Source organism: Maylandia zebra, linkage group LG9 (genome assembly GCF_041146795.1).
Source record: "Maylandia zebra isolate NMK-2024a linkage group LG9, Mzebra_GT3a, whole genome shotgun sequence".
NCBI classification, from domain to species: Eukaryota; Metazoa; Chordata; class Actinopteri; order Cichliformes; family Cichlidae; genus Maylandia; species Maylandia zebra.
Window position 1 is genome coordinate 9286779 of NC_135175.1, and position 22805 is coordinate 9309583.

The following is a 22805-nucleotide window of genomic DNA, read 5'->3' on the forward strand; positions in this document are numbered from 1 at the left end:
GACTATATAAAGTGATATAATGAAGATGAAAAGAATAACAAGGTAAATTTACATACATGTCTGTTTTCATAGATGAGCAAAGTGAATAAGTGCCACAGGCCTGCAAAACTACATGCAGGGTAATGAAACTAAAGAGTATGTAAAGCTCCCTGCAACAGAACACATTGCAGGATAAATATGGAAGCTAAGCAGTTGTATTTTCTTAATGCTGTAAAATACAGATGTCATAAAGTTTGTCCCTAAATTGCCAAATTTATCTGTAGATCTAAAAGTTAGAAAAGATAAGAGGTACTGCGATTCTCTATCACAGCAAACCTACTTTGCATTTGCAACATAAAAGCAGAAATGCATATCTTACACATTACAGCCTGTTTACACGCTCTCACATGCTCATTATTTGCACAGTGCGGATGCGACACACAATACGCGAGTGCAGCCTGACTTATAAGTGCTGCTGGATTAGAGTCTGAGGAGCAAACCGGCTGTGGAAGGGAGATGAAGGTGTGTGTGAGTCTCCCAGTCGCTCGCCTTGTGAGGAGCCTGAGCACCTGATAAGGCCACAGCCACCTAATCCTCCCCACCTTCACTACTACCATCCCATGCCTGTAAAAAACATCAGTAAAGCTTAAAGTCAATACTCACCCTGAGACTGATGATAGGCCTCCCTAGGCTTCCAGTTCCACTATGTCAACTGGGAGGGTTGATAAGCTGGTTAACTTGGTCTCACTAAATTCCTGCTATTTCCATCAAGCAGCATCATTGTTTAATGCGACACATTTAAAACCACAATATTCTGGGTCCTGTTTGTTTCCTCTTTTTGAAAAGCCATCGAAGGGTGTGAGATTGAGACGAAAAATGTCACAACTTGAAGGCAACAATGCAAAGTGAACGCTCCAAACAATGCTCGAAAAACTGGTAACACATAAAAGCATGCACTGAAAAAAACAGCACATATTTTTCAGACAGGGCTGTTGTACCGTGGGCTGAAGACTTCCTGAGAGCCGTAGCAGCTTTCATTTCTCCTGCAGAGATGTCTCAAGGCTAAAACACTCCTCAATGTTGACACAAACTGTTTCTCAACTGAGAGTTAAGAAAAACAACTGGTAATTACAGCATTTTGATTAGAGCACAACACATGTATTACCATGGAGACAACCTTACCTGAACACCGAGCGAGTGTGCTATATTAATTATTCTAATAATGAATACAGCTACAAAAAAGAGAGAGAGAAGGCAATCACAGGTGGTGGATGAGAAGAACTCAACTGTCTCTTAATTGTAAGACAGTCATATTCCAGCAAATATTCATATACATATATATACACACACAAATCAAAAGTGCAGAAAATGAATGTGTCTGAGCAATGTACTGATTGGCCTCCTTATCTTAGATTGCAGGTGCCTGATTTGATGATGGAAAAAAGAGGAGCCGTTGCCACGTGTTTGCTGTAATCACAATTTAAATCTAACTCTTTAATCCATAGATATGACATCAAACTAATGCCAAGTGTTTGGCAAAATACGTCTCATAAGTAAACACAGAAATACTGGAACATTCCATTATATGTTTGGTGTGATTTTTTTACGTAAGCAGATATTTTTTGTGCCCTGATTTAACCTTGACTTACATGTCATGAATGGGTTTTTTTTTTCCTTTGCAGTAGTCAGTCTTAAGTTTCCTGTATTTTGGATATATAGCAATTATAAAACTGAATTGAATTAAATTAACATTTAGAAAAACTGGATGTTCTCCAGGCATGGAGGGTGATCTAAGATGCATTATGGGAAATGTATTTTGGATAATTCGTCTACCAAAAAAAATATCAAGATATCTAAGCTTCCTCTACTTCCCCCATCTTTTAAAAAATTGTCTAAGAGAGGAAGTTTAATCTCAAAACCATTGTGAGTGCCCTTTGAGTGAATTATAGTTATTACATGTTTTTATAAACCTTATTAGGCCAGCTCTTGAGATTGATATGAGTAAATCTGAGGTAATTAATTAAACATGTTCTCAGCTTATTTCCACTTAAGTTTAAAATTAATTAATGGCTTAGTTGACAGAAACAAATATTTCTTCCTAGTAGCTTCTTTAAAAAGAACCGTGTTTTATAATACTATAAATTTAGCTTTACTTTTAAGTTCACTTTCAAGCAAAAAGGTACAGTCTGTAAAATCTCACGACCAGAGATGGGCAGTAACGCGTTACTTGTAACGCGTTACTGTAATCCGATTACTTTTTTCAAGTAACGAGTAAAGTAAGGGATTACTATTGTAAAAACGGTAATTAGATTACCGTTACTTTCCCGTAGGAACGCTGCGTTACTGCGTTACTAAAACCGTGATTTTTTTGCGAGAACGTCTCATGACAGTGACAAGCGAGTGCCACGTTGGTGACAACAGCTGTGTGCAGATCAACAATGGATAATATACCGAGTGCGGGAGAGAGTATGAGCGTGCAGCGTTTAAATCGTGGAAGTACTGACCTTACTTTGAGTTTGATTGCATAAAAAGTGACAAAAACATTAGCGTCCATTGTGCGTGGGAAGAAAACTTCTTTTTACAGCGAAGAAAAACCCCTAAACGTCCGAGCAAGCACCGAGTGCGCTACGACGTAATGGGAAACTCACAGAGAAACTCGTGGATTCTTCCACTGACCGCTGTGGCACACCTGCACCAGGGTAAACCTCCGCCTACCCTGCTCCTGCTTTACAGGTGAAAATAGAGCAAAAGGACCGCTAGTCTTTGATGTTATTTATTTTCTGCTGTGTTTTACTTGCATCTGTTTGAAAGAGTGAGTGTAAACACAAAACATATTTTATTTTATGTGCTGGAATGTGCAGAAAATAGGTTTAAATATTAAACAAATTTCTTCCAGTCAGAGAATGTTGCATATAATTAAATTTTTGCTTGATGCATAAAGTTAAAAGATTAAAACTAATAAAACAAGTTTTAAAAGGGGACCTTTCCATTTGATTACATTTTGTATGATGGATTATGTAGAAAAAGTAGAATTGGGCAGAAAGAGCTATCGCTTTATTACTTATTCAGGTTGTAAATCGTGTTTTTAAAAAGTAACTAAGTAACTAAGTAACTAGGTAATTAATTACTTTTTTCAAGTAACTTGACCAACACTGCTCACGACTAGATGTCAGTAGATTGTAGATTGCAGTCAACTGAGCTGTGTACCCCTCCCAATTCAAGTGCATAATCCTAGTTATAGTGCCTACTGCAGAACAAACAACTCTGGGCGCCATTCATCTTTAGTGAGTGTAAGCTGTCAGTTCACTGTTAACATCAGCTGTAAGTATGTTTCCACGCCTATTTGCTCTGAACGAGGCTGTAAATCTTTGTGAAAGGACTCTGATACCAGTTGAAAACTCAGTGAAGAACACTTCTGTTGTATAGCAAAACTGAGGTGATTTTTAAAGGATAACCTTGCCAAAATTAGGAACTGTTAGGCTTTTTAAGCTGCTGTTAGCAACTGTTAGTTGCAGTGTTATCAGAGCTAGCCTCTGTTAGCTGCTGTTTTTGTTCATGTTAGCCTCTTTTAGCTGCTGTTTATGTTCATGTTAGCCTCTTTTAGCTGCTGTTTTTGTTTATGTTAGCCTCTATTAGCTGCTGTTTTTGTTCATGTTAGCCTCTTTTAGCTGCTGTTTATGTTCATTTTAGCCTCTTTTAGCTGCTGTTTTTGTTCATGTTAGCCTCTTTTAGCTACTGTTTATGTTAATGTTAGCCTCTTTTAGCTGCTGTTTTTGTTCATGTTAGCCTATTTTAGCTGATGTTTTTGTTCATGTTAGCCTCTGTTAGCTGCTATTTTTGTTCACGTTAGCCTCTTTTAGATGCTGTTTTTGCCAGTGTTAGCCTCTGTTAGCCATTGTTTGTGAAACTGTAAAGTGGCTCTAACATTGCTGAACTCAGATACTTGGTGAATAAACTCATATGAGTATGTAATTAACCTATTTAATGAACCTATCAGAGAGAAAGTGTGATTTTTAGGACACTCAAGCCCAACATTAGGTGAGATAATATTAGCTTATAACCAACTGTTGTGGTTCTTTAGCTGGATTGCTGTCAGCTATTCAGAGATGGAGAGGTCACTGACAAGAAGTAATTCTTGCAATATTAAGAATAAATAAATATGTTTTTGCGTGTTTTTGTGTGTTAGAGACTGACTTCAGTTCAAGAGGTGAGGCTTAAGGTGAGTAGGAAATTAAATACCCTTAAAAGAAGGATTTCCTGTACCTTTAAAATTTCTCCTGAATATCTGGGAACATGTGTGTGTGTGTGTGTGTGTGTGTGTGTGTGTGTGCGCGCGCGCGTGTTTCAATAGAACAGTGTAAACAGTTTTATAGATACAGAACAGTCAATTAATGGAGATAAATAATCAGATAAATTTAATAATATTGTCTCCTGCTGCTTGTATTTTAACATTTATGTCATAGATACAACCTTTAAAAAAGTAATTGTTACTGATATCTAACGGATTTTATCTTTTTTACAATCTATCGGGCTCAATTCTCACCAATCAAGTAGACTACAGTTAAAGAAACATGTTGCTATATAGTGTTTGTAGAGCACTGAGGTAGTACAGCCATAGGTACTGTTGAACATAAAGATAACCAGGTTAGTTAGTGGTTCTTTGCATCCATCACTTACTGACCTTGCTGTGCATGTGTGTCTGTGCACACACACTTTCCTCTAACCTGTACCTCCACCCCACTCAGCCAGTTTGCTGTTATCTGTGTATTTTCCAGCCCCCCCCGCCAGCACACCTTCATTACTGCCCCAGATAGTGGCATTGGCAACTTGTCACTTATATTGATTTCTCTTAAACTGCAATTTACATGGATATTTGTGGGCGTCCTGAGGGCAGACTGCAGCCTGGCGGACGGCCCCGGCACCCTCGCTCTCGTTCTTTCTCTCTCTCTCTTTCTCCCTGCCCCTGAGGCTGGGAGGAAATGTTTCCACCCAACAACAAAGCCTCAAAGTGACTTTTCAATCTGACATCAGCAAACGTGTCATGCTGGTTCTTCAGCAAAAGCACTGCTTTTTCTTTTTCTTATCATAAAAACTAAAGCGGCTGGGGCCCTGTGAAGGTAAAGGGGGTCTTTTGGGGGGAAAAATCAAGGCAACAGCAGGCTATGTTTTGTTAGGTATTAAATATCACTCTCTTTTATTTATTCACCAACTGTAAAAAAAAAAAAAGAAAAGAAAAAAGAAACAGCTGTACAAGCTTAATGCATTCTTGATTAGGGCTTAACAAACCTGCATTTATTCCGAGCTCCTGAATGTGTCCGGCAGTACCATAGCGCCTCCTCCCAACGCACACCTGACCTTCTGCTGCAGAGGCCGGGGGAATAAAACAATTACCTGCAGCTAGGTAAACCACAAATGCTTTGTGAAAGCCTTCACACCGCGCTTTCACACAATAATGCCAAAATGTCACAATCTTCAAACTTTACGAATACAACACACCGTTAAGAGTTTTTGCCATGTGTGATGAAGGTCACCTGCAAAAGTCAAAACAGGATTTTCAGAATAAAATACGTTTCGTAAGAAAAGTCCGTTAAAGATGCCTTTGAAAAGACAGCTGAGCAATGCGTCTGAGAATAATCTTCCTCCATGGACATCTATGACTTCAGACCACAGAGAGGGAATTTATTTCAGAACATTAATCCCACAAGAAGATTGCAAATCCTAAATCCTGCAAGACAAACACAACTGTACAAGGAGAGAAAGGAGAAGCACTCATCTCATTCTGCATCCCTGTCTCTCCTTTGAGCCTCAAGTTAGTGGTGACTGGGTTTGCAGCAGGCAGTATATGAAGCAGAAGACCACATTTGGTACTTTGGTGATGGTAAACGTCCTATCCTTGCCTGACCTTTGACCCCTTCCCCTCCCTGAGAAGAACACAGTTCCCCTGCCATGTAAAAAAAAAGTGAAGTAAAAAAGTGGAATGAGACGAAACGTTTTTAAAACAGCACTGGGTGAAGAAGGGGTGTGAGCTGGTGGGTGTCGCTGGTGATGTCACACCTCCCAGACAGCCAGGATTGGACCCTAATTAGAAAACTCGGCAGCAAATAGATAGGCGTCCTGCATGATTGAATTCAAAGTGGCTGATGCCAAAATTTCTGCAGAGGCGCGGCAAAAACTGGCTGAGAGGAGCGAAGCAGCCGGGATCAGTGCTGCTGAGAGCTGCCACGCTGCGCTGCGAACACAGTCTCTCTATGAGCTGGAGGCGAGCTGGAGTTTCTGAGGTGATACAGGAACAGCGAGACGCGAAGCTCCTCTCCCTGGTTTGAAGGGATAAAAAAGAAGAAGAGCCGAAAATATAGTCCGAGTGTTCGTCAAAGCCGAGGACGCAGCGCAATCAGAGAGCAACGGAGGCTGACGCCAGACAAGTACAAAGGAGAATCGAGCCGCCGAGTTCAAGTTATCCCTGCGCCTCGCTCCAAAGGTCTGCGCTGATGGCATCCGTACTTGGAAACAACAGCCGCGCGTCGGGGGCTCAGGGCGGCCAGGTGAAATGCAAGCTGAGAAGGAGGAGGAGGAGGCGATCCAAGAGAAAAGGTAAAAGCAAACAGAAAGAACGGAAAAGAAACTTTAGACCACTTGTTTCCTTTTTTCTTTTTTCTTCTTTTTTTGGCTTTCTCTCCAGAGGTCGTGCGCACCTTGGCGGAGCATCGGAGCGCACAGCCCGGTGGAGCCTGCACCTCGCTGCTGCTCCTGCTCCGATAACGGCGGCTTTGGATAATAGTGCATATTTGAAATGTGACTGAAGAAAAAAAAAACGTGATCTCTGTTTAGGAGGAGACGGCGGCTTTAAATCGCCTTTCTCGTGTAAAGTTTAGTTGCCGCTGCGTGCGTCGTCCTCGCAGAGCCTTCGTTGTGTCTTATACCTGACGGGACAGCGGACAATGAAAGTATTATTTCGCTCTTATGGAGCTTTAAACGTGCTCTCCGGTAGACAGAACGGCTGCTGTCAATATTTAACACTGATTTCTTCTTCTTTTTTTTTTTTAGCAGCGCATACACATGAATCCTGTCCTCACTGATTTCTTCCATAATTTCAGTTAGATTGCCACATCAGTTCTTGTCAGTAAGTTTAAATATTCAAAATGTAGCATAATTAAAGAGCATCCTCCTCCACGCTGGAAAACACTGCAAAATCCCAATAATTCACATTTTTTTTGTCCTTTTCCTTTTTTTCCCCTGTTGTCTCATCTAAACAGAATTTTCACCCATTAGAGGCTAAAACTGCACTGCTGTACTGCTACACAGAGAAGCCTCAAGTTTAGGACTCAGTTATGGGCCTGCAACAGGGAGACAAAAAGAGCAGGGACCTACAATTATTTTATCTGGCCCTTCAAAATAATATTTCTTTGTTTTTTTTGTCTTGATATTTTTTATTTGTGCCTGTTTCTAATTCTAAGCTTCCAGCCTCCTTTTATGGAGCTTCTAATGAAGAAATCAGTGGATTAACAATTGGAGACAAACTGTAAAACAGCCAATTATATGTGTAATGAAAACAGAAAAGCATGCTGATTTCCAGTGACTGAAACATAATAACAGTGAGGATTTTTTTTCCTAAGGCTCAGCGCCTGTCCCTGCAGCCGTGCTGTAATGGATGCTGACGGGGGTTCATGGTAAACAAATCCCTTGTGTGTTTTAAATGCCCTGCATCCTCTCTGCCAGTGACACTCTTACCTTTGTGAAATATTATGTATATGATGCAAAAAAATTAAATAAATAAAAATAATACAATTCACAGCACTCTGGCTGATGAAACATTTCCACCTCAGCACCTCTCACTTTGAGACTTTGCATTCCTGCTTTTTTAAAAAAAGAAAAAAACAAGAAAAGTGGTCACAAGTGAAAACACAGCATTGCTCGCTGCTAAAATTAATCCGTGATTGCTGAGTAATTTTATCCCAACTTCCTTCGTGCTGCACTTCACAGAGGGAAAAGAGCTGCAAAGTGACATTTTGAAAGATCAAGAAAGGAGCTATTATTGATATGTCAGGGAATGCTTTGATTCTTTAGAAGAAGAAAAATAAAAACCTCGCCGGTTATTTCCTCAGGTATTCTTATTTGGCTAATTAATACTGAACTGAATCACCGAGCACTTGTTTGCTCTGGCACAGGCCTCAAACTCTTTGCTTTTTGTTCACCTCCTCTTTTTCTGCCATCTCCATAAAAAAGGAGGAGGAAGATTTAAGCAATATTTATTTTTATTTATTTATACGCATAACAGATGATAACACGACCGTTTGTGTTGTTTATGCTTGAAGACACTGACGTGCCACCCCATTGCATTGTGGAATATGGATGAACGCTCGGAGCGTGTTGACGTATCCGACTGCAATTGAATGCATAACGAGCTTTCATAAACACTTTGCACTTGTCATCAAACTACAAAACAGACAACTGCATCTCATTTCCATAACCTCTTGATTTTTAATAGCCCAAGTAATTGAGACAAGGGAGACAATACATAAAATATAGTGCTGAGGCAAATGTATTTACATAATGGAAAACGACAGAATTGGTTCCACAACATTAAGCATTGCATATGAGTATCACACAAGCGCGCGCGCACATTAGCTGACAGGCCCTCGCTGCGTGTATTTCCGAGCAGCTAATTTATCAGCTCTGCTGATTCATTCTGATAACACGGGACATTAGGGGCCAGTTCAGGGGCCGGCTGTAAATGAACTGTGGCTTCGGGACGCGCTGATGGCCGCTGACTCTTCTGCTCTTCCTGTCTTGACGCTTGTATTCAAATTTAAACGTTTCATAAAACTGTCAAAATAAAAGCCCAGTGTCAGACTGAAGGGTTCCAGCTTCCATTTTTTTTTAACCGATCATCGTCATCTTTCATCTCAAATGCCAGCCGAGCATCATCTCGAGATTTCCACACAATTATGTGTATAGACTTTAAGGAAAATAAATCAATAAATCAATAAATCACTGAGGGATTATTTGGTTGCATTTGTGGCTTAATCCCTTGAAAAGGCTGCAGATTATTTGTAGATGGACTAAAACCTGCGTGTGTATTCAAAAGGTTCTAAGCAGATTCAGCAACTTCGATTAATTTCTTTTTCCATCAGACTCCTTTTTTTGTTTTTCTTTTTTGGGTGTGTTTGCTCATTTCTTTTGGATGGGCAGGATAAATAAGTAAAGAGTGAAGATTACAGCCTGGGGATGTATTTGCTAACATCTTTTTAGCAGGCGGCCCTCACTGCTCCTGCTCAGATTTCCTAAAAATGACACACCTTACTGAATCCATCAGCTGCTTTTTCAGCTGCTGTTTGACAGCCGCCGCCTCCTCAGATTGTTCTGGTTCCAGCACTCCTGTCAGCTCGGTGTTGTGCAGATGTACACCTCACTCGCTGTTTTTTTTTGTTTTTTTTGCTGTTCTTTAAGCACAGTGTGAGCAGAGTTATCCCCCTCAGATGGACTCGTGGACACACAGAGGATCTGCCTCTTAATTAGTCACAGCCGTGAGCTCTGTGTCCCTAAAGGGACGTCAGTTGCACAAATACAGTCGTGCACATCTGGGTGAATGATGCACTCCCCTGATTTTTGACAAATCTGCCTGTAGATTCCCGCCTGTCAGTCATCTGTACGACGTGACCTTGTTAAACCGCGGCATATGTGCAGCATATTCTTGCTCTTTTATCCACAGTGTGCCTTTCTTACAGACAAAAATAAGCACCGCCGAGATTTATTGGCCAACATTATTTTTTTTTACAGCCACACTTATCACCCTGCACTCTCAGTACAGTATATCAGCGTATCATCAAGAGCGCCGAGGGGGGAAATGTGAAAAACACAGAGTGTAACATAATTTATATAGCAATTACTGCTTACGCTCTGCTTCCTGGTGAGCTGGCGACGGCGACAGACGGGTCGAGTGTGGGCTGCCGTGGCGGCGGTGAAAGTTGAGGTGGAGGGATGCGAGGGTTTACACGCATTTGAACATCTCCGTTCTGGAGAGGCGCAAGTAAACATTAGCTCGGCGGCTGGGTCAATCAACATAAAACACCCTCTCCCCCCACTCTCCCACCCACCCAGTGATCCTCTGTGACTATCTGACATCTCACCAAGCAGAGGGAGGGAAGAGTGAGTGGAATTCCTGGCTGTACCGTATCATCCCGCTTCCCTCTCAGCGCTAACGGTGGTGATAGAGGCGCCGCTGAGTTGAGGGGCAGAGGTCAAGAAGAGGGGGCACAGACTCAGAGCAGACTGTCCTTTACGATTTCACAAATTTGAAGAACTTTGCATCTGCACTGGTTTAATCAGCCAGGTATCTGTGCAGACCAGTAATATTACTGTCTGCTAGTGCTAGTCACTGATGCTACTGGAAGAAAACCAAACATTCTTGTATTGGAATGTATTTCGGAATGACCAAAATAGCTCTGAGATTAAAGAAGATGTGTTGCAGCCTGTCGGAGAGAACAAGCTGTGTTTTCACAGTTGTGATAGAAGCGTTAGCAGTATTTGAAGATTCATAGACGGTATACAAAATGCACACAAAACAGCCTTTGCTTTAATTGAATTACGTAACCACACTAGCCCACTGTCTGTCAGTGTTGTTTGTCTTAGATATAGTACCTTTACCTGTTTTGCCTTTATTGCTTTGTAGGAAACACGATTCTTCGTAGCTGTTATTTGCTGCACTGTCCTTTAAGGTCTTTACTGCTTATGACTGATCACTTGGAGCTTTTTTGTTGACTTGTGTTCATGCTAAACCTCGTACACCTTGCAAATCTTCCAGATTTGGCTTTGAACTTCATATACTTTGGAGACTCTGTTTGCAACTCTTCATTTTTTATGCGTTGTTTACATCTTGCCGCTAATTCCAGCTGCACGGACACGTGTTGAATGTCATGTCCATTTTTCTCCTGTCATTTGCTGTTTGCCTCCCTACCAACATCTGTCAAATAAGCCCCACCCCTTCCACCCCCACCCATAACAAAACTGCAAGTTTTTTCTTTTTTAAGCAGCATATAAATTATAGAAAAAGCAAGTATATATAAATCGAAGGTTCCTTTTAAATAGAATCCAGGATGCTCATGCTGTCTTTGAGAATAAAAAATAAAAAAGCTCAATGTGAGTAATAATAGAAGAAAAAGAAAAAACAGTCGTAATGCTCAATAGTAAATCTGGCTAAAAAAATGATTACATTTAAGTTGGAATAGTGAAAGTGGTCCAAGCATGCCGAGTCTGCAGTGATGTGTGAGAGACCTTTAAGGACGATGACAGTGTTTTAATCAGCATTCATTCAGATCATTGTTTAATGTTAGCGTAACTGTCCCCGTCATGCACACATGCATTGTAACAGTTGCAGTATGGTCTCTGCATTGGCCTACATTCACATGCAGAATCCACTGATAAATAAACTCACTCTGCGGTAACACAGAGAGGACCTGAGCCAATGCACACCTTGCACCAGTTTCCTGGTGTAGGGTCATTGTCATCAGGAGTGGGAAGGTTTCTGGTTGAGGAATGCAGTTATTGGTGCTTGGTTTCCATGTTGGGATAGCCCAATGTCACACAGTGTGTGTGTGTGTGTGCGTGTGTGTGTGTGTGTGTGTGTGTGAAAGAGAGAGAGGTTTGTTTCACAGATGAAAAGCACTAGTTTTATTCCTGAAACACTTCTGTCACATTTGTTTGTGTTTGTGCTGATAACTGCATTAAGAGCTGCAACAGAAACACCGCTGGCATTTATGAGGTTAATGAAGGTCAGTGCCGATGGAAGCGGCGCCGTGTTCTGCGGTGTGTGCACGCATGGCTCTGCGAATTTACAGGCACTTCCTGATTAAGGGTAGCGGCGGAGGAGTCTGCGGTTTAGGACACGGCGTCCTCTAGCTGACTGAGCGTTTAGCTGGTGGGCGGAGGAGGGGGCTGGGGAAAAAAAAGGTTATTACTACTCATTGTGGTCTCTTGAGGACAGCTGATAAAATGACCAAGGAAAAGGAATAGCACAACTTTAGCACATTAGCATAATTAGTAATTATCTGGTAATAGTCCCTCTTGGCTTTTTTGGAGCTCGGCAGTGAGAAATTGTACTTAAAGTTCAGGGCCAGAAAACAAATTTCATGGCGAAATGTCTCAATAACACGCGGAGTGCAAGAGCTGCCTCAGTCAGGCTGCGGAGAGAATGAATCAGAACAAGTATCAAAAGCACAGATGCAGATTTAAAAAATGCAGAAGGTGACACTTAAGTTAATTAGCCTGTTGTTTGATGACTCCCACAGTTGGAAAGATAAGGGTATTACTCATTGCAAATACCTTGTTGCACTTGTTGCTATGACAACAAAAACACAGTTTAATTGAGTTAGTCATGTGTTACGCTTCATCAGCCTGTCCACAAGAGCTTTCACAACAATGACTACTTTGGTGGAGACATTTGAGAGCTGGTTACACTGCATGCCACTAATGCGCGTGTGCCGCTCTGATGGAAATTGTGCTCCAGAGTGATGCCTCTGTGTGTGTTAATTTGTTTGCGTGCACGCGTGTGTGTGTGTTCTTGTCGCCTGTGTGCCCAGTACATGTCGCCGTTCGCGGGGAGCTGTCAGTCTTCATAAACACAGATGTGGCACGGCAACTCGACGGCATTATCGCTTCCCGTCAGTGTGTGTGCGTCTGCAGTCCACAAAACAACGCAACATGAGAGAGCCTGTTGTGTAAAAGAGAGTTTGGATGTCTCGTAGCAACTGTCAAGCAAGTTTTTGTTGTTGTTGTTGCTGCTGCTGCTGTTGGGCTGATGCCAGATGTGAGCAACAGCCGAGCAATAGTGTAACTATTGTGTATGTTTTGAGATGCACGTTAGATCGATGAGAGAGCTTTTAACAAGGGAACATGTGCGATGCTTTGGGAGCAACAAGCTGGTGATTTGTTTATCCAGTAAGAGTAGGGATTACAATTTAAAGGAACAATTCAGACATCTTTTTTTTCCACTGTGTGTGTGTATGTGTGCTTTGAATGTTTTTTTTTATGTTTTTGTTGAGTCAATATTCATTTTGGCTGCAAACTAAAGACAAAACGCTGCCATGGTTTCCCAAGGCACAGCGCGATATTGTTAAGCATCTTGTTTTTCCTAACCAGAAATCCAAAAACCGAAGGCATTTAGATCGTACAATAATGCAGAATGAAAAAAGGGTCACAGTTTTAAACATTTGATCGTTTGTTTTCTGTCTCTGCTTTCAGGCAGTTTCCATTTCTTTGCTGTTAACATGACGGCAGGTCTTATTTTTCTGTCTTCAGATGGACCTTGTAGAGTTTGCAGCTGAGAACAAGACAAAAAAAAAAGAAAAATGAAAAAGGGGGAAATTTTATTGACCTTCCTACCTTTGAAATCATCCTGATACCAGTTTCATTTATATCATGAACCAAAATCACATATATATAAATATATTTAATTTTCAGCTTGTTTACATGGTAATAATTTGGTTTTTAAAAAATATTTAGCATTTTTGTTGCATTGATATTTAAGATAAAGAATACTATCTCATCTTTCCTACTTAAGGTTTTAGAGGAACAGTAACTAACATTAGCTTTTTCATCCAATACAACATGTAGATGAGGTGTATTCTTCATGCAGCTGGTATCTCTAACAACCTTCACAGTTATATGGAAAGCTGTTTTTATCACCTCCTCTCATCTTATCTGGATTGTGGCAGCTGGACTGTATAGAAGGGTTTTAGTGTGAAGACAGAGCTGTAAAATGCAAAGAAATTGCATTTCTAATAGCAAAATTACGCACTCGATTTACTCCAAATGTCAACCAAAATGCACTTTTCATGCTTGTTCTTACATTGTGACTGCCAAAGTCAAACAGAAACAGAGCTGTAGTGTGGTTACATTTCACTAAACTGAGTCTGGTAATTCTGAACTAGATTCGCTCACCTAAAAATTTCAAGTTTTTAATTCATGGCAGTGGATTTTTTGTGTCTTATCATCGCTGTTATTATTATTTTATCATGCCATCAAGACTAGCTCTCACATCTAATGCGAAGTCCTGCCAATAGTGTGGAAGCACCCCACACATCATGGTGGCAAAACATTTCTCCAGTTTATGATCCTAATTAGCTCTAACTGTGCCATCATCCCTGAGTCATCATGCCTGGAGAGAGGCCAGATCATTTGACGGTCCACAGTTTCACGCTTTCTTCATCCCTCCTCTCCCTTTCTTCCTTTCTTTCATGTCTTTTCCTTTCAGTTTCTGTCTCCCTCTCTCTCTCCCTCTTCCCTGAAGCACACACACTGTTATTGTTATCCTCCAGCTTCATGTGCGTATTCACAGCACGGTAGCTGCTGCTATGAAAAGGGAAATATTTCATAAGCAGAAAATAGCTGAAGAAGGTGCTAGGATATGGGCTCCAAAAAAAGCTTTGTGCTGTTTTACCAACTCGGTCCAAAATACAGCAAGTCAGCCTTGAAATGTGTTCGCTCGCCATTCGAGTGCATTTGGAAATTAAAACTCACAAACACGTGAATGGCCTTTGTCAGCATCTGATCAGCTGGCAAAGCGTGCGCTGCTGGCACCTCTCGCCTTATGTCATGCTTCAGCCACACAACAGCACAACTGCCTCGTGTGCTTTGCTGACATAGCAAAGTTAACACTGATACCCCGCCTCATATGGAATAATGAAATTGGATGAAGCAGCTTAGCCGCTTGCCGTCCCTCCTCTAGCCATCAGACTCGGTGCCTATTTGAGATAACGTTAATGAAGGAGACTTTAGCCAAGAATAGACACGTCTTACTGCTGGAGTGGTGGGGGGGTGGGGGAAGAGGGGTGGGGCACTAACGGCATTTATTTCCATTAATAAGATGGAGCGTTTTACAAGAGAACCTCTCCTGAGGGCTCTCTCCGGAGGTCGGAGAGAAAGCTACACCTTTTAACAACCTCCAAAAGAGTTCTCAGTGTGCGGAGAGATGTTGTTGCACGGCCTGTTCTCTAAGAAACTTGTCCTAACCTTGCTTCACCAATTTGGGCTGAGGTGGTGACTACAATCACTGCTTTTCATCATTTGTAGGTTTTTGTTGTGGGTGTTAGCAGCTTGGGAAGGCAAAGTCTGAATTTTCTTAGAGAGCTAGCATGAAATATTTTCCAGTTCTTCTGCTCTTGACCACTGTATGATTTACCACTTGAAACTGCTGATTTTAGATATCAATAAACAAAGCTAGCTTCTTGATTCTAGTTTGTATTTATCAGTTTTGCTGTAGCTAGCTAAGCTAACTAGCATTAACTTCATGATGTTGCTGAAAAAATGTTACAGACTGTCAGGTTTTAATGTTAATGGGTGCAAAGAATGAAGGGCTGTAAGAAAGATGTCAAAAACGCACTTGCTGACCTTGTACACAGTGTTGTGCTAAAACACTGAATCTAAAGCTAATAGGTGGTCAGTAGTTTTGGCCATGCTAGCTGAAACAGGAGACTGTTGGAATTTATAGCTGTGTAGAAGCAAACTACTTTACTTTAACGCACGGTTACGCTCGAGCTTTATTATTTATACACTGCAGGATTTAAAGGTAGCTGACGCCATCTTGGATGATGAATGTGGCCGATAGCGCAGAACTGCAAACAGTCTGTAATTCATTTAAAACTAGTCCAAGATGATAACTTAAGACAAAGTGCAGTTTTAGCCTGGACCTTGGATGTAGTAAGCTGCTAATCTGGATGAGCATTTTTAAACTTAAACAGTGTGATCCCTTTAATACGATCATGGTTGGTTTTTTTGTTCCGTTATCTGTTTTTGTAATAACCCGAGGATGATGCCATACATCCTTATTGGATTAGTGCATTATATGATAAGTGGTAAGCATTATGGGAAATGCTGTAGTAGCGAGGCCTGAATGATTAGCTCAGTCACTGTGCCTGTGTACAGAATATTTTCTACCACTGATATTTTTTACTTCTCTCTGCATGAGGGGTCAAGAGTGTTTTTACACTCCTTCCTCACTATGTAAATACATCTGATAGCAGTTGATTCATAGTAAATGATAAATACGCTCTTTTTGCAGCGAATATTAGATCCCTGTAGCTGATGGAATTGCTTAATGGCAGATTAGGAGCACTGATAATGATGAGCGCATATGCGAATATCCTCGCCACTTCATTATTCTGCTCACATGCAAGCATTAAATAACATTTTTCCCCCTCTTTGCCCTACAGTAAATCCCTCTCCCATCCATCGATTCCAGGATCCTTTAGGGGCCCCTTCTAGGAGAGACCGACAGGCTTATCTTGCAAATCCTTTAAAAGGTATTTAGAAAAAAATCTTTCCCTGCATTAAGTGTGTCTGATGTTGCATCGCCGCAGGGTTGGCCGAGTTAGAGTTTTAGACCTGCAGGCTGATCGGTGCGATATGCAAAATGATGTTTTTTCCAAGTTTCCTAACAGTCACATGCTGTGTAGTTTATTTTTCCTTCTTGCTGCCCCGATTTTGATTTGTACAGCTTGAAGTGGTGGAGCGTAATAGATGTGTTTGCATTTGCCCGAAAAACTTAGAGTTCCAATCACTCATCCATTACCTTTGATAGCTCAGAGAGTATTTGGCTTTGCCCAGATAAGGCCTGAGTATACATCCAGTCAGATTCAGTTGAATTGTTTGTACACACACGGCGCTTTGGCATTGGTCTGCTTGGATGGGCTTTGGCGTGATGGAGAATTTCATCCCCACCCCCTCCGCTACCTCACTGACAGTGGCGCTTTGGGGCCGGAGCTGTTGGTGAAGGGTGTGTGGCACCTCAGGCTACAAATGTTGCCTTGCGTAAAGGACAAAAAGAGAGGATATCTGCGGGTTAAGAGTGCCTCAAATGTTGGCCCACATGGACCTACATACCCACCATTCTATATTTAGACATAATAGACATAAGGTATACTCTGTAAGTCACTGAAAGCAGCAGTAAAACCAGTAAAAAACGCCTTTATCGTACAGCTGCTTTTCCAGTCTTTTTCTCGAATTAATGATGAAAAGAAACAGTTCATTTATTAAAAATCTTTTAGTCCTGTACTTATTTGTCTCTTTTTAAAACCATGGCATGTTCAAATAGTCGTGCATCAGCGGTCCCCAACCTTTTTTGGTTGGGTCGGTTTATGTCCAACAATATTTTCACGGACCAGCTTTTAAGGTGTCGTGGATAAATACAACAAAATAAAACCAGTACTGGTACCAAAAGAAAGACAATTTATTCATAACACAGAGGAAAAGACCCAGGGAAACCGAGATAACAATAAAAATTATTTTTTAAAAATAGCAATAAAAACCCTGAAAACCATAAATTTCATACCTGAGCCTCAACTCTAGCAGCCTGGTACCAAACGACTCACGGACCAGTACCAGTCCATGGCCCGGAGGTTGGGGACCGCTGATCTAGGTGAGGTAAAGTAATAAATTGCTTAATCTGTAATCATTTATGTAATATGATTAGAAATAAGATTTTTTAAAACTATACCAGAAAAAATATTTACTAAAATAACAGTAGTGGAAAAAAACGCTGTCTTCCTTTTTAGACTCACTTATACAGTGTGGTTGTGTTGTTTCTGTGCAGATTGCCCCATTTTAAAGTTAAAGGAATATAAAGTGAAACACTGTGATCTATCAAAAGGTACTGGTTATGTAGGCTGGGTCCCTCATCTTCAAACCAGAAACACTTACAGCCAGTGTAAAACAACTAGAAAAGTGAGAAGCTCGATGTTGATGAACCTGCCATATGCTGGATTGTATGCCATCCATGCTTTGTTCCACCTGGTCTCATACCTGCTATTGAACTGTGACACACTGGAGCTGGGATAAACTGTGATAACTTTGCACCTACCTGATCCTCTCCTCTTCTTCATCTCGCCAGTTGCTTGTTTGGTGTCTCATGTGTGTGTGTCGCACTCCTCGTGTTCTCTTCATTCTCTCATTCACCTGAGCCCCATGCCTGCTGTTCATAGTACTGTTTATTGATTTATTCTCAGAACACGATCAAGAGACATAGATTAGGTAAAAGTTAAATATGAATGCTTTATTAAAAGTCTAAATAGTCATCATCATTATTCCATATAGGCTAAACAGTCACACAACACAGTCTGCAACTCTATCGGATGCTTGCTGGGCAAATATTCAGTGCAACAACAGATGTACATCAATCAGGATGCGATCGCTGTTTATTATTTACTGCAGTGTAATCAGTGGATTCTATGATATCTCCGTCGGATAGCATCTATCTTTACACTCTCATCCCTTCCTCTGTTGCTCTTGTTTCTCTTTCAGGTTTTCTTTTCCTCTCGCTCTCTCTGTCTCTCTCTGTGGAATACATGTTTGATTCGCCAAATCCGTTGCAGAGATGCTTCAGGGGAAAACAAATTAGACCGATGGGGCTGAAACCCATTTTAGGAGAGCAAAAAATTCTGATCTATATATCTGCTGATGTTCTTTATTCATCTTTTTCCATCCATGTTTTTGACGTCTTATCCGAGCAGGGTTGCGGTGGGGCCAGAATCAAACCCAACTGACGTCATGCAAGAGGCGAGGTAGACCCTAAACAGCTCCCTCCCACTCCATCACAGATCTAACACCAAAATTCAGACACCCTTTAATACCTGCATCCACAGCTGAAAATGAAGAATCGTATTTAATTGTCTTATTGGTGCATGTTTGGAGCTGCTCTGCTGTATGGAGCCACTGTGCTCAAAAGACTGTGGCGATTACACCGTTTCTAAATCACTTGACGCATCATTTTTCAGATATGATCAAGAAAACAGTTTATTTTATCAGTGCGTAACAAAGAACATATAGTATAGTTGTCATTGTCCAATATATAATTAGATATTTGTAAATGTACTTTAGTTAAGGCCTAATTACCAAAGACAAATATGGAACCACTTAAAATCTATTACTCGCTGGTATCTCAAGGAGTGAGATAATCAATTGATTTGCTGCCATCAGAAAAGGCTATTAGTTTCCAAGCATTAAAGACATTTGAGACAACGTTATCAATTCTGAGTATTTCTTTTTTTTTTTCCAAATACGCCACTCAAAAGAATTTCCAATGAATTAAAGAAAAAATGAATATACATTTGAAGATGTCAGCAGCATCATTACTGTGTGTGTGTGTGTATATATATACAGGGTGGGCCATTTATATGGATACACCGTAATAACATGGGAATGGTTGGTGATATTAAAGTCCTGTTTGTGGCACATTAGTATATGTGAGGGGGCAAACTCCTCAAGATGGGTGGTGACCATGGTGGCCATTTAGAAGTCGGCCATCTTGGATACAGCTTTTGTTTTTTCAATAGGAAGAGGGCCATGTGACACATCAAACTTATTGGTAATGTCACAAGAAAAACAATGGTGTGCTTGGTTTCAACGTAACTTTATTCTTTCGTGAGTTATTTACAAGTTTCTCTTTGTTCACAGCCATTGACATGTCAAAGAGGTTAACACATGAGGAGCGGATCGAAATTGTGTTGATATCTGGTGAACGCAGTAACCGGGTCATTGCAGCAGATTTCAATGCAAGACACCCTACGAGACCACCCATCTCCCATGCTACAGTTAGCAAACTACTTGCTAAGTTTCATGAAACTGGTTCAGTGTTGGATTTGCCAAAATGTGGATGCAAGAAAACTGCCACTAATGAAGAAACATCAGTGGCTGTCCTAGCTTCATTCAGCAAGAGCTCACAGCGTAGCACTCCCCGCATGTCACTGGAGAGTGGCATTAGTCGAACATCCCTTCGGCAGATATTAGCTACTCACAAATGGCTCCCTTACAAACTCCAGCTACTGCAGCATCTCAACGAGGATGACCCAGATCGGCGCACAGAATTTGCAGAATGGACAAAACAAAAATTGGAACAGGACCCTCAGTTCACGCAGAAGATTTTGTTCAGTGATGAGGCAAACTTTTATGTGAATGGTGAAGTTAACAAACAAAACCACCGCTATTGGTCTAACACTAACCCACATTGGATGGATCCCTCCAAGACTGTTGGAACAACAAAAGTGATGGTTTGGTGTGGTATATGGGGTACAACGATAGTGGGTCCATTCTTCATCAATGGAAACCTCAAGGCCACTGGATATGTGAAATTGCTACATGATGATGTGTTTCCCTCTTTATGCACTGAAGCTGGCACGTTCCCTGAGTTTTTCCAGCAAGATGGTGCACCACCACATTATGGGTGCCAGGTCCGAGCATTCCTAGATGAACAGTTTCCTGGAAAGTGGTTTGGTCGTCGTGGGCCAGTTGAATGGCCCCCAAGGTCTCCCGATCTGACCCCCTTAGACTTTTATCTTTGGGGTCATCTGAAGGCAATTGTCTATGGTGTGAAGATACGAGATGTGCAGCACCTGAAACTACGGATGCTGGATGCCTGTGCTGGCATTTCTCCTGCGGTGTTGCTATCAGAGTGTGAAGAGTGGGAGAAGAGGGTTGCATTGACAATCCAACACAATGGGCTGCACATTGAACACATTTTATAAGTGGTCAGAAACTCATGAAAGAATAAAGTTACGTTGAAACCAAGCACACCATTGTTTTTCTTGTGACATTACCAATAAGTTTGATGTGTCACATGGCCCTCTTCCTACTGAAAAAACAAAAGTTGTATCCAAGATGGCCAATTTCTAAATGGCCACCATGGTCACCACCCATCTTGAGGAGTTTGCCCCCTCACATATACTAATGTGCCACAAACAGGACTTTAATATCACCAACCATTCCCACGTTATTACGGTGTATCCATAGAAATGGCCCACTTTTTTAAATTATCTATCGATCTATCGATCGATAGATAATTTAAAAAAGTGAGCCTCAGAGGGTTAAAAGATGTGGCTCTGAAGCAGTAATGTCTGTGTATGATGCTTTTTCATAAATAGCATACCTCGTGACAAAAATGTTTGAGAACTCCTAAGCTAAGAGAGCTAAGATAGCTAAGGTAGCTAGCTATCTAGCGATAGAAGCCTCTTCTTTACTTTGAGCTTGTAGATGAGGCAGTGGCTTTGTCAGTGCTTGACTCATTAGCTGCTGTAACTATAAAGAATACCTCTTTCCTTCATATCTTCACCTTGCCTGTTAAAGCTTCTTCCACAGCCAGAAATTTTATCTTTGGTAATTAGCCTAGCTACCACCAGATGGTAACAATCCTTACAAACAGTTTCTTTTGTGATGAGCACTCCAAAGGGGAACAAACTAACCTACATTTCTTACAATGGCACCGTTAGGCTAATGAGTCGGGTTTCAATATCCGTTTACTTCAAATCCACCGCGGTATTGAAGTTCAGTATGCTCCCTATTAATACCTGCGGATACAGATGATGACAGGGTTGAAAATAATTTGCAGCACGAAGCAGATCAGATGATGAGTCAACAGAGGCAATGGAACTGCAGCATTGCTTTTGAACTCTGAACAGCACACACTGCATGCCTCCAACAGTGAGTTAAATGTATCATTAAGTTCAAATTAGGCCCTGTGCTTTCAGGAATACACATAATTGCCTAAATGTCCAGATATAATTCTTGAAATCAGACTCGTCATCTGTTGTGCTTTCACATCACAGTCATGTCCTTGTCACTAAAGCGACAGGCTCTGCACCGATTCAAACTGGTGCAGCAGTAAACTCACGCGGCCTGTTGGTTTGCAGCGGAAAGGGAGAGTGGCATCTTGGTTTAATGATAATAGCTCTGACGATAGCGGTGATAATCCTCCTGCTATTCTTGCTGACTGCAGAGAGCCCGCGCTTTGTTCTCCGCTCACCCTATTAGTGTGATGGAGGTTCATTTTAATTTGAATGGACCATCAGTTAGATAACGGTAGAATCGCTCGCCCGTGTGTGAGTGCAGACTTGTGTGTAAGAGAAATCGAGCATGGAGAGAAATATGTGCACACGATAGAATGCAGGCACATGCATGTATGTACACACAGTGTGCGCTGTCAAACAAAGACGCAATAATAGAGAAGGACCCGCGGGTCAGTGTGGCGACCTTGCTGGGCTGCAGGTGCTATTATCTTCCTGGCACCTGTTCCGGGAGAGTTCTTCCTCAATGTCTGCCACAGCTGAGGCTTGAAACACTAAGATGGCAGACAAAGGCTGCAGTGAGCAGAAACATTATATTTCTTATGCTGCTTTTGATAGATGCTGAAAGGAAACTGTACATGTTCGACACATTTTTAGCACAGTTCTTTAAATAATTTAGTGAGAGATTTCAAGGGGAACTATTTTACATGTATAAGCATACATATATTTATTGGTGTTCTGTGTTTAAAGCAGTATTTCCCAATATTTTAGATGTAAAAAAAAACCCAGCAGAGCTAAAAAAAAGAGTGCATTAAATAATCAGCTAAAGACTAATCAGCTGTTTATATTTTTTCGCATGTGTATATATATATGTATATATATAGGAGAACTGATGTGTGATTCTAGGTTTGTTGTCATGTACACCAGCGGTCCCCAACCCCCAGGCCACGGACCGGTACCAGTCCATGAGTCGTTTGGTAGCGAGCCGCAAGAGTTGAGACTCGGGTGTGAAATTTATGGTTTTCAGGGTTTTCATCATTAACTCGATTTCTCTGGGTCTTTTCCCGTGTAGTTGTGTCTTATTTTGAAAGTAATATTCATGCGTTACCATATCGACCAGAGAGCATTGTTACTCTCAATGTTGTTGGCGCATTTCAGGAGGACGCTGCTAATAAAGTTACACAGTTTCTGTCTTGGTCCTATCATTTTATTTTGTTGTATTTATCCATGACACCTTAAAGGCCGGTCCGTGAAAACATTGTCTGACATTGAACCGGTCCG

The 22805-nt window shown here is 41.2% G+C and overlaps 1 protein-coding gene across 2 annotated transcripts in view; it reads left to right on the top strand.

Annotated features, from left to right (window-relative positions):
* Positions 1-5752: 5752 nt before the first annotated feature.
* adarb2 (adenosine deaminase RNA specific B2 (inactive)) overlaps positions 5753-22805 on the top strand; it is a 218333-nt gene continuing 201280 nt past the window's right edge. Inside the window, exons 1-2 of one of the 2 annotated variants that reach the window (XM_076887957.1) lie at positions 5753-6570; positions 16185-16274. In XM_076887957.1, the coding sequence (XP_076744072.1) occupies positions 6468-6570; positions 16185-16274 (193 nt within the window). In that variant the 5' untranslated portion in view covers positions 5753-6467. The remainder of the gene's footprint in view (positions 6571-16184; positions 16275-22805) is intronic. The other variant, XM_004568493.5, reaches the window with a different exon arrangement.